This window comes from Protomyctophum parallelum (assembly GCF_964188405.1).
Source record: "Protomyctophum parallelum genome assembly, chromosome: 3".
NCBI classification, from domain to species: domain Eukaryota; kingdom Metazoa; phylum Chordata; class Actinopteri; order Myctophiformes; family Myctophidae; genus Protomyctophum; species Protomyctophum parallelum.
In genome coordinates this window covers 51962222-51975513 of record NC_139698.1, presented here as the reverse complement: position 1 = coordinate 51975513, position 13292 = coordinate 51962222, and the positions used below count along the sequence as shown (strand labels likewise).

Sequence of the window (13292 nt, the reverse complement as noted above, 5' to 3'; positions counted from 1 at the left end):
CACCCTTTTCTCCCCTCACAAATGTCTTTACAGAAGTCAAAGACAGGCCTGGGCTGTTGAAAGGGGTACACTGGTACAGTCTTCAATGCAGAGCAAGAAACTGCCATAGTGGGTATGGTTGTTGCCAACAATGCCCTTTGATTCAAGAACACCAGACCAATTCAAGAGCACAATATATGTTTAGCAATGTCAACAGTGTAAGTGCATGTAGCCACATGCTGACCAGGTCCTTACTGTAAAAGATGATGGGATGATGGGAATACCAATATGCAAAAGTGAAAGTAAAAGTAAAAGTAATGATGAATGAATAATGGTATCAAAATAATGGGAATATGTAAAAGTGAAAGTAAAAGTAATGACTGGGTCAAAGTGGTATCAAAATAATGTTGCTGTCGGGAAATCTCGTATTTTCACGAAAGCTCTATTTTATTTTATACATGTCATAGCCTGGGCTTTCCTCCGAGGTGGAAAGCCTGGTGACGCGAGGTTAATACATGTCATATGACAGTAGATCTTGTAAGCTAACTGTTTTGGACATACTGTACAAGATGTCCACCTGACAGCAACAATAACCATGTGTGTTGAAATCTGTAGTGAACTTGTTCTTACACACCTTCCCATAATCTATTTCATTACAATAAAGTAAAGATATTTGCTGCAGCTTTTGCTCTTGAGTGAAATTCTTTCTACTATGGTCTTCTTTTGGTATTATCTTTTCCGGCAACAAGAATAGACCATGCTGTGGTCAGTGTGGTGGTAGTGGATTGCCTTTACATAACTTAATTATAGTTTCAAAAGTTGCGCACACACACACACACACACACACACACACACACACACAATAGGTTAGCAATGTTATAGTTGCTGTTAGTGTTCATTGGGCCATTGTTTAATGATCGATAGACATAACATTCTGTGAGATGAAAGTTATGCTGTTTTGGTAGGGGTATTTTTGTTGGACATATTTGTTGGACGTTAGACGTATTCTATGTTTTGGTGTCTTATTAGCATTTTGGAAACTCTGAGACCGTGTTAACTGTTTTGCAATAGTGACTTCTGTTTGGAAAATGTGCTCAAGCAATCAAGAAAACATTTAACAGGTGATAAACTGCCTGATTAAGATTAATTAACCTGGTTGTCAATATGTTAACAAACTAAAAACTAAATAAAAAACAATGTCAATAACAATATTGATGTTAAAAACAATATTGATGTTAAAAACACATAACTGGATATAAATTGATTGCTGTATAAAATTAGGGAGCATTTAAATTGTCATAAGAGTAATATATATTTATTCAAAACCATCATAAATGGTCTATGCTATAATACTCTTAGGTATAACATGTTATGGGAGCGCTGTTGAAAATCAACTGTGGCATCAATAGTACGAATATTCAGGAATGAAAAAGTGACTGTGCTATATGTATTTCAGTTCTACTGTATACATTAATTACAGTTTTTCCATCCATGTCCTTCATGTAATGATCAATACATGACAGGCCTGGGCTGTTGAAAGGGATACAGTCTTCACTGCAGAGCAAGAAGCTGACATAGTGGGTATGGTTGTTGCCAAGAATGCCATTTGATTCAAGAACACCAGACAACAGTATAATTCAAGAGCACAATCATATTAATATTAATACTGTTTTATTATCCATTTCAACTTTTTATGTTTTGTCATATTGAAAGCTATACAAAAAACAGCAGATCTGCCGGTATAAGCTTACAATGCCTTGCAAGCGACATGTTGTGAGCACAACAATAACCATGTGTGCTATCTCCACCTTCCCACAATCAATTTCATTACAATAAAGTCAAGACATTTACTGCAGCTTTTTCTCTTGAGTGAAACATTAATGAAATAGGTGGTTATTTAAATTGTCACAAGAGTAATATATTTCTTTATTCAAAGACGTCATACATGGTATAACGCTATAATACTCCTGGGTGCAACAACATGTTATGGGAGTCAGGCTAGACTGCGCCAGGCTGTCTGGCTCACTGATAACCTTTGTGGTTCTATGTGTTGACTTTGGGTGACCACAATGTCAGTGTCAACGAATTTAATCCATGAATGACTCGGCATCCAATGGAATCTATATCCATATTTTAGGAATCAGAAAAGATGAAAGTGTTGGCCAAATGGTGGTGCTGGTTTCGTGCAGTAGCCTATTAGTACAGCAGATAATAGGAACGATCTTTCACTTGGTGATACAAGCGTGACATTTGTCATGAACCTTCCTTTGGGTCAACTCTTTAACTTTTTTAACCGAGCCGTCCAAGAATCCAGTATGGCGGTGCTATTTCAAGATGGCCGCCACATCTAAATGTTAGCCTATGTCTACATTTCTTACAAAATTTAGGAAAAATTTCACCATTATAGATAGATAGATAGATTTTTTTTTTTATATATATTTTATATTCTTTATATTATTATTATTTTTTTGTTATTATTTTTAGTTTTCATACTAAAAATGGTAGCATGCTAATGCTAACTTAATGCTAACATGGTAGCATGCTAATGCTAACATAATAATGCTAACATACACACAACTAGCATATTACCATGTTAGCATTATTATGTTAGCATTGGCATGCTACCATGTTAGCATTAAGTTAGCATTAGCATGCTACCATTTTCAGTATGAAAACTAAAAAAAAAGAAAAAAAAAGAAAAAAAAAAAAAAATCTATCTATCTATCTATCTATAATGGTGAAATTTTTCCTAAAATTTGTAAGAAATGTAGACATAGGCTAACATTTAGATGTGGCGGCCATCTTGAAATAGCACCGCCATATTGGATTCTTGGATGGCTCGGTTAAAAAAGTTAAAGAGGTGACCCAGAGGCATGTTCATGCCAAATTTCACGCTTGTATCACCAAGCGAACAACCGTTCCAATGATCTGCTATATTGCACGAATTGTGTGTGTGTGTGTACATCTGTAATCCACGTAACCCGAGAACCGTTCGCCCCACCGACTTCAAATTCGACACACACGTTCCACACACCCACAGGGAGTGCAGTGCCCGGTCTCGAGTCGGCCGCCCCCATGGTTGTCCAGAACCGCCACAAAAGGCCTTTTTTATTTGGCGGCCATCTTTAAAAATGACCGCCATATTGGATTTTTCGCTGGCTCGGTTAAAAAAGTTAAAGAGGTGACCCAGAGGCAGGTTCATGCCAAATTTCACGCTTGTATCACCAAGTGAAAGGTTCTCTCACAATATGGCTGTTAGCCGCTGTACTATATGTATACTTTCTTGAGAGAGAGAGAGAGAGAGAGAGAGAGAGAGAGAGAGAGAGAGAGAGAGAGAGTGTGAGAGTGTGCGCGCGCGTGCACGCAGGAGAGAAAGTACAGTCACTACATTCTTGAACTTGTACATTATGTCCTGTCATAGTTGACACTGTATGTAATTTTCAGTATGCATGAGTCAACAATGTTTGTGCATTCCCATCTGTTCCAACCACCAGAAGCTATCAGTGAGGATCTTCTGGTCAAACAAAGCGAGGCACCAGTGCGGCGGCCGCATTCACCTCAACAGGCGCCAGTGTACCTCTTCCCCCTGGCCCAGGGCATTGCCCCCTGTCTGTTCCTCTTTCGACATCCAGGCAATCCCCACCCCATACCGTATTACATAATGCCCTGATCCATAGTGACTACAGAACCAAAAGGACAGCCAGCTCATCTGAAGGCCAACATTAGACATGGGCTATTTTTTTCAAATGTGGTTAGAAACTGTTCTATATCATATTCGTGTGACTTGCGCCGGGGCCTGGACCCTTCTTGCTGATCATCATCACCACGATGTCTCCCTTTTGACTTATACCTGTCCATTCAAACTCTAGACGGGCCTGCCCCAAAGTTATTAGTGCAGCCGCGCCCGGCAGCCTGCGAAAACTAGAGTTCTCAACAGGCCCACCTTTCCATTCAAACTCTAGACGGGCCTGCCCCAAAGTCATTAGTGCAGCCGCGCCCGGCAGCCTGCGAAAACTAGAGTTCTCAACAGGCCCACCTTTCCATTCAAACTCTAGACGGGCCTGCCCCAAAGTTATTAGTGCAGCCGCGCCCCGGCAGCCTGCGAAAACTAGAGTTCTCAACAGGCCCACCTTTCCATTCAAACTCTAGACGGGCCTGCCCCAAAGTTATTAGTGCAGCCGCGCCCGGCAGCCTGCGAAAACTAGAGTTCTCAACAGGCCCACCTTTCCATTCAAACTCTAGACGGGCCTGCCCCAAAGTTATTAGTGCAGCCGTACCCCGCAGCCGGTGAAAACTAGAGTTCTCAACAGGCCAGAAAATGTGTTGGTTTTCTGCTTTGTTGGTTTTCTGCTTTATATGTAAAGTGTCTTGAGACAACTGACTTTGACACTTAAATAAAATTGAATTTAATTGAAGAGAATGCCCCCGCTACCACCCTTATATCTCCATATACTGTATGGTGACTCGGTGTACATATCAGAGTAAGAGTAGAGTCAAGAACCAAATCAAGATAGAGGTATTGTCCAGTAATAACCAATTTCTGGGGAAACATATTTAATTGGTTCTCCAGACAACTGGAAATGGATATTTAGCCATTGCTGTTTAGCAATATGTGGTGCTCTGATGAGACAAGGACGCTTCCTAATTCCCACCAAAATCAGATGTTATCCCATTCTGACCGGGCACCCATTTTGGTGTCGGCATCATGTTATGCTTTAGCTATTTAAAAATAGCAGATCTACAAGCTCATATCGCGCCACCGAGTGGCGCGATACGAGCTTGTAGGTCTGCTATTTTTGAAAAATCCAAGAGCGACTGACATTTTTAGAATCTGATCTCAGGTCAGAATGGGTTCATCAGACCAGTGTGTGTCCGGCGGAAACCTCGTATGAATCTGATCTCAGGTCAGAATGGCTTAAGCTGGAACAAATCCGTCATGACGGACGCAAGAAAATTCCAAAAAAATGTGGATGCCATTCCTGGCAGTGTTTGTTTGACAATAGTTGAGAATAATGTTCTGTATATCTGGCTGTTATGGTGCAACCTTGCATCTTTCACTATTGGACTCATAACTATAGCCCTGCTTTCTGATGGTCATCGATCCCACCAATGTGTCCCTTTATTTGTATCGTTATTTGTTAAGCTTACCTTTCTGTCATTTGATGTCTCGTATTGTTGTGTCTTGTATTTGACAATAAATCTAAATAATGTAAAAAAATAAAATAAAATAACTAAATAAATAAATTAAAGAAACTGGCCCTATAGGTATCTGCAGTGGATCTCTGAATAAGTGAATAAATGTACATACAATTTAGCCTATGAATGTGGGCTACATTCTATTAACAAAGAGTAGTTTAACAAAGAGTAGTTTATACGTGAGGTGTGGATGCTGTGAGTGAGACATGGGCAGTGCCGTGTAGTGATTACTGGAGGCGTTGAGGAAGATGAGACTCTGTGTGATATCTTTGTACCATACAAAGGTGTGAGGAGCACTGTGCAGAAGACGGAACAAAGGCCTTTCTGCTCGACAAATAACCCATGCTGACCTGAGATCAGATTCATACGAGGTTTCCGCCGGACACACACTGGTCTGATGAACCCATTCTGACCTGAGATCAGATTAAAAAAATGTCAGTCGCTCTTCGATTTTTCAAAAATAGCAGACCTACAAGCTCGTATCGCGCCACTCGGTGGCGCGATATGAGCTTGTAGATCTGCTATTTTTCAATAGCTAAAGCATAACATGATGCCGACACCAAAATGGGTGCCCGGTCAGAATGGGATAACAACCTCCAAGAGAGAGGCATTGCGAATTAGGCTGAGGCAGTGGACAATACCCGCTGCTGACATTGTATTTCTTTACACCCAGTATAGCTCAAAGCACAAAGGGAAGACAAGCATGTGGGCCGTGTAGTTTCTTGGCTTGTGTTTGGCCTTAGGTATTGAAATTCAATGAGAATCGTTCGACCATGCATAGTGTTCTTCACACCGGCCGTTGGTAGAAGTAGTTAAACCCCAGGACGAAAAGATCAGATTTTCAAGGTTAATTGAAGTTTGCTGTTTATTTTCCGATGCAGTGAGGATATATTTTGAGAAACAGACAGAAAGGTCAGATGGGTAGACACATTTATTTGACACTGACCAGAGATAGACAACTGGCTTTTTCAAGGCTATCATTTCAGCAATTCAATGTTATTACTTGCAGCAAAACAAGTGACATGTACGATAGATGTGGATTTCTACTTCACCCGTCATTTTAACCCTACACTCATCTCCGAAGAGATGATTCATGTCTTAAGAGATGAATGTCGGACTGAGAGGTCAGTGACGAGCGGCAAGATCATATCAAACAGACTCAGCTGCATTTGACTGGACAGTCAGATTAACTGTCCGTTGAGGGTGAGAAGTCAAGCGATGCCATTGGCCCTGACGCGACAAGCACAAGAGAACTGGCAATGCCACAAGTGATTGATTAATTACATGCTGTATCAAAAGTATTTTGAGTGTTTGTGTGTGTGTGTGTGTGTGTGTGTGTGTGTGTGTGTGTGTGTGTGCTCGCTCGCGCCGTACAGTAGACAGGCTAGCCCGTGCATAGTGTATGTTGTTCATAAACCTGATTGCCTATGAGGAGCAGGCCTAATGGTTTTATGCACCACTAAAGAAAATACATGTCTTCAAGAAATAAATACCATTTGGTCCTGTTTTCTACTCTTTGTTGAACTTCTCATTGCTTCGTTCAAATAGCCAGGGTACATTCTTGGCTATTTAAATGAAGCAATAGGGAAATTCTTGATACCAGCTCAGTGGCCTTGTGGTTAGAGTGTCCGCCCTGAGACTGGGAGGTCAGGATTCGATCCCCGGCCGGGTCATACCAAAGACTGAAAAAATGGGACCCAGTGCCTCCCTGCTTGGCACTCGGCATCAAGGGTTGGATTGGGGGTGAGTCCCTACGACATACTAACGTCATGTCCAGGGGGTGTACTTGTATATCAAGCTGCCTCACGCTACAGAAACAGTCAGGCTCCTGCCCCTATGGGCTTACTAATAGGAAAATTATTTTGTTTTGGTATTCCTTTTTCATGCAACATTTCAGGAGTGATAGCCTTTAAAGATTACAGGGGATAGCATTGCAATAAGAGTGAGTAAACCACGATAATGGCACGGCTACTCAAAACAAAGATTTCAGCCGTGCTTTTCTCTCAGAGCGCGCAGCAGACTCGGTGGCTAGGCTAGCTAGTTTCTTGGGACATTTGTGGCTGTAGTGGCCACATCTGTCATTGAAAAAATAACATTTTTCAGCGATTATCTTAGTTTTAAGGGTAACTGTAGTATAATTGCAATATTACACGCAAGGGTGTCCTTTATCATCATTAACCCATTCTGACCGGGCACCCATTTTGGTGTCGGCATCATGTTATGCTTTAGCTATTGAAAAATAGCAGATCTACAAGCTCATATCGCGCCACCGAGTGGCGCGATACGAGCTTGTAGGTCTGCTATTTTTTGAAAAATCGAAGAACGACTGACATTTTTAGAATCTGATCTCAGGTCAGAATGGGTTCATCAGACCAGTGTGTGTCCAGTGGAAAACCTCGTATGAATCTGATCTCAGGTCAGAATGGGTTAATGCACTTCTGCGATACCTTCCGGAACTCGCCCTGTGGGCGAGTTCCTACAGCACCGCAGGTGTGCATTAATGATGATAAAGAACACCCTCTCGTGTAATATTGCTTAATTAAATAACATTTTCAGGACAATAAATGGTCTTAATTATGTAAATCTATGCATCTTCAAAGAAGCATTGATTTCATAATTACACAACATGATTTTTATTTTTATTCCAAAGGCGTGCTCACCTCACCTCACACATTTTTCAAATGGCTAATCAGTAGATGACAGAGAAAAAGCTCAGCATCAAGTACCTCAAACAAATACAATCTGTATAAAACGTACATAGTACATAATAATGTACATACGTACATTATTAGTTTAGGCTTTCAATAAAAAAAATATGACTGGAAGTTTGCGGTTACTGTATTATATTGGCTGCGTTATGCCCAGCCAATAGCATATTACATTATGTAAAACAAATGTATTGAGAAATGTTGTTCCGTTATTGGATTATTATCGACTCATCGAGAATTTAAAAATATATATTGCCAGTCATTACATTATTGGAAATTAAATGATCTGCTGCAGGCCTACTCTTCTGGTAATAGGTGATGCCAATACAATATAGAATACAATCTTTTGAATAGAGGTCCCATTCTGACATTCAATCATACCTTTCACCCAAGGTGCCCTCCATTTCTCCAACCCATTTTTTTTAATTTAAATTTCACCAGTGCATTTATCAATTAATGACATGAACAGCAATGAATGGAATGGGTTATATGGGAAACACAGTCTATACTGTGGGGACAGACAATGAGCCACACCACCACCACAGCCCATCAAGGTTATTAGCCAGTGAAGTTTTATTTTTCCATCGTTTTACTTAGAAAAGACAATCTAACCTGAGAACAGCAAGGCTGCTACCGAGCGGGCAAAAAAAAAAAAAAAAGCTTTCAAGTTTCCGTTCCAAAAATTAAAGTGGAAGTAAAACTAAATTGCCACAAATGACCTTTCATCTGCATACAGCATTAATCTTATCTTCATGCTCAGACCTCTGGTTCTCCCCTCTCTAGATGTATCTAGAAGTCTACTGCAAAAATATTTACATTAATAATACATTCAACTTTGGCTAGGCTTTTTCTTTATTTTTGAAAGCTCACATACTGCGCACTATCCAAGATAAATTTGAATTTAGCAGCAAGAGCAGAACATCACTTCCAAAGCACATGACATTAACTTAACAGTCCGAGATATTCAAATGTGATAAAAGTCTGCGATTTTGCCAGGGGGGTGGGTCTCAGCGTTGGTTTTGGTTTGCTGGATCCTGAGCTGTTGACACAGGGAAACGCAATCACACTCCAATAAGTGACTCCAAACCTTGATATCTCTCTTCCAATTTCACCCACATTGCCCAAAGCAGGAGAAAAATACATCATGTATATTCATACACATCATCAGCATGATTAATATTATTTTTTCAGTTTGTACAACCAATTACAGCTTGGTTATTGTTCACCTGAGTGGGTGGAGAAATATGCAAGACATTTCTTTTCTCTTTTTTTTCCACCTTGGAGAGTGAGTTCTGCTCAGCTAAGAAGTGCAACACAGAATAGTCTCTGTTGTCTTACTATATTGAGCTGAAAGTCTTTCAGTGTTTCTCTCCAGGGTACTCGTCCTCTTGTGCATTGAACTCCATTTGAAGGGTTGCATTACTAGAATAGTGCAAACCGCTTCAAATGAAAAACATGTGGGATATTGTCACATATATCGAGACACCAGAAAACCACACATGAACAGAAGATGACCAAAATTATATATATATATATATGAAAATAATGTAGTGCCTATATTTAGTTTGGCAAAAGTTAGAATTCTGCACTGCACCCGATCTGCAAAACAGAGTATTTTGGAAATGTTGTACATCTGTACTTGATGAAGGTTCACAGATCTGCCATTTCTCTGGCCAATAAAATGTTGTAGAACACTACTGCAATGAAGTATTAAGGTTGCTTACACTTATAGCAATTATTATGACAAAGGGCCAGCATAGTTAATGAGTTATTGATTACTATTCTTTCCTATGTTTACACTAGCAACATAATCTTCCTCCAACATCTTAAAACATCCGGAAGTTGTATCAAAACACATTTCACCCAAGCACCATGAACTGTCAAATATATCAAAGTAATGCCTCTGCTTTGCGTGGAACAATATCACAGATATCTGTGTCACTTGGATAAAACAGAGGCATTATTTCCCCACTGTGCCAAATCACAGCGGTTTGCATAATTTGCAATTTTCCACTTCAATCAAATTCTCTAGGGTTCTTCAACGTAACTGGTCTCCGTCAAGGTTTCTGACAGCAAGCGGACTAATAAATTAACATACAACAGCTAAAAACAACAAAATATTAATACAGAACACACACACACACACACACACACACACACACACACTCTAAGTCAGGCAGTTGTCAGGAGAAGGGGAAAAAGTGAATGACAAAAAGGTCAACATCACAGTCCATGAGTGAGGTTGCATAAGTTCAAAAACAAGAAAGGAGTCAGCAGAGATTTCGCTTTTCTAAATGCTAGTAAATGGCTCTTGTAGCGGTGTTGGTGGTGGTAGTGGCAGTAGTAGTGGTAGTGGTGGTGAGTGTTTTTGTTCTTAGAGCACATTTCTAAATGGTGGTTATCTCAATAGGAGTGGAAGAGTAGAGCAGCCAGAAAATATCAGCCAAGGGTTTCCTGGAACACAGCCTGGTGATCCCAGGAGAAAGAATGCGTTCGGCAAAATAAAAAAGCAAAAAAGAAAGTTCATTGTCAATTTGTCTGCCCTCTACTTTTTGTCTTCTCTCCAAGTTGGTGATGTATTCAAGTGGTGGTACTCCTTTTTTTGTTCTCCCTCTCCTTCACTGAGGTGGCGTTTCACCAACCATCTCAATGCCGTGTTGCTGGAGTTGCGCTCGGAGCAAGGCATTCTCGTTCTTCAGCTCCTCAATCTGAAAAACAAAAAACATCATTACTAAAATCATATTACTTTAATCTTCATCATCCGTCACAAGTATAGAGGGCCCAAACTTTACACTCTCTCATGTGTTGCACACATGCTTTTGACGTACAAACGGGGCTAGTGTCCCTGCGACTGAACAGTATCACACTCGGCACCTCACAAAGATTCTCCTGCCCACAAGCACCTACTGTAGCTTATGAATTCTGAAGGTAAACCCACTTTGCTCTATTCCCTTGGGCGAATCCCTAATGCGCTGTTCGCTCAGGCTGCGGGTTCGACAAGCGGATATTGAGCTTTGAATGTAGGAATTGGAATATATCTACCGTCAATGCCCTCGCGGGCCTTTGTTTGAGCGGGAGAATGAGACGGTAAGGTTTCACATTACCTTTAAGTGCATTAGTATGCCGGTAGTCCTTGCACAACCCCATGAAGTACAACACCGCTATCTCTCCCACTGCTCGTTTCAGGTAACAGTTCTTGTTGTAAAAGCATAAACTCTTTGTCAGGGCCTGATAGTAAACTATGCAGGCTAGGACCGTTGGGGGTTGTTTTAAAGAAATTACAGAAAATACATACGGGGATGGGTTGCAGGCATTGCTGTGCACTGTGAAGGAGTCTAATCTAGTTGATATGAAGCGCATATGCACTGCTGTGCTCCGAGATTGGGTAGCGTGGTGAAGAGAGCCATCTCCATTGTACAGCTGTACTGGCCTCAGATTGAATGCCAGCTGAGCTGCATGTCCCCTTGCGCTTTTCTACCATCTGTCAAAATGAAGTGAGAATACTAATAAGGGGCGCGCACTTCTCAATAACAGAAAATCGTCTATCTATAAATGCACCAAGTCTCTGTACATACATCTGTAATCCACGTAACTCAAGAACCGTTCGCCCCACCAACTTCAAATTCGACACACACGTTCCACACCCCCACATGGAGTGCAGTGCCCGGTGTTGAGTCCGTCGGATAGCCGGTTGTCGAGAACCAGCACAAAATCCTCTGCCCGGGCTCTGAACTTGAACCCGGTCTGGCCTGGTCATCTGGCCCGGAGTGCGCTGACGGACCGCGGGGTCTACAACTGCGCAGTGCTTTCCCAGTTCGACGTGCGGGTGCGTAGTGTCTCCGTTGAGGTCTACACGACAGTCCAGCTCGAGATCGTGGACGAAGCGGAACGCCTGGAGAAGTGCGTCGTGAGGGGCGCCCCCACCCTGCTGCTGAGATCACGTGGCAGAGGAACGGCCTGCCGCTGATAGCCGACGGGAAACGTGTCGTCGTCGTCTCCACTGTGACGATGGACCCGTCCACCACCTCCTCTTCTCTGCGCTACGTGGCCAACTGGCCACCAGGGAGGACCAACAAATGTTGCCCATATACCCTCATGATGACATCAGGGATCTCCATCATCTCCATATATATTTGGAGCCATATATGGGCATATAAAGGGACCCAGGCGTACAGAATGGTACAGAGATCTCCATCGTTGACTCATTCGGGAATCCTGGGAATTACCGTATGCGGTGCCCAGGACGTCTGTGGACGTCTTTTAAAAAGAACATTTTTCTTCTCTATTTTGAAAGGGTTGTGTGGGCACACAACGCGTTTTAAGACTAAGAGCATACATATAAAACCAACCTCCCAGGGGAAAACAGAACCCTTAGGGAAAGCAGAGACAAATGATTGTGCGGTGGTGGGAGCAAACAAAACCAATTCAGTGACACCGACAAGAGGAAAAACAGTGAATGAGATGAAATAGACCGCCAAATTGGTCAGCTGCTTGACAGATCAGTGTTGCTGACACGTCACATACAGTATACTGTACATTTCCCACATAGTGATACAGGCGCATGTAACCCCTCGAGTGTATCAGCCTGAACTTGCTCACAAGCTACGCATCATTAGAATTCACCGCTTTTCACACATCTTGCAGTTTTGTAGTTGCAGTCTGGCTGACCATGCCAGAGCCCATTGACTAGACCCACAATATACCTGCTGTCCTTTTTCCCCAAAATGTTTTTTTTTTGTTTTGTTTTCATCTGAGTAAGGCAAGCCATCCATTAATTATAATAATTATACTAATCATGTTTATAATAATCAATATGCAGCGACTATAGCATCCAAAAATATGGACAAACGGAGCCGTGACGTTACCCATTGGTTTCTACACAACAGTTTTGAAGCCACTATTTCAGCTAATTCAAATCCACCATCTTAGAATTTCCGGACCCGAAATGAAGCTGGAAACAAATACTATTAGGTGGAACGGCAGAGAGGTTTAATGGGAACATCATTTACAAAAACGTGATATTTGAAAGACACCCTCTAGGCCGGTCGGGACCCATTCGTGGGTTGTAGATCCATTTGTGGGTCGCAAGTGAATATCCCTTTGTTTTTTGTTTCCTAATTGTTTCCTTTTAAAGGATTTTCTAAAGATTTCCACAAAAATTACAAATTTCCATTAATTGAAAATTAATTAAAACTTAAAAAACAGATCTACAATAACTTGTAGATCTGCTATTTTCATTGGTTTGGGACCCGACCAAATATCTAATTTCCATTTTGGGTCTTGAGCTAAAAAGTTTGGAAACCACTGCTCTAGGCCATTAATGAGAAAACAGCAAGGTAAATCATCCAGCTACAGAAACTTGCCACCGGAACTAGAGCCCTGCTCAACCATGTTTTCTATTCAAATCTG

The 13292-nt window shown here is 41.4% G+C and overlaps 1 protein-coding gene across 2 annotated transcripts in view; it reads right to left on the bottom strand.

Annotated features, from left to right (window-relative positions):
• Positions 1-8427: 8427 nt before the first annotated feature.
• usf2l (upstream transcription factor 2, c-fos interacting-like) overlaps positions 8428-13292 on the bottom strand; it is a 17208-nt gene continuing 12343 nt past the window's right edge. For both annotated transcript variants that reach the window (XM_083761074.1, XM_083761073.1), the window contains exon 11: positions 8428-10591. In XM_083761074.1, the coding sequence (XP_083617200.1) occupies positions 10587-10591 (5 nt within the window). In that variant the 3' untranslated portion in view covers positions 8428-10586. The remainder of the gene's footprint in view (positions 10592-13292) is intronic.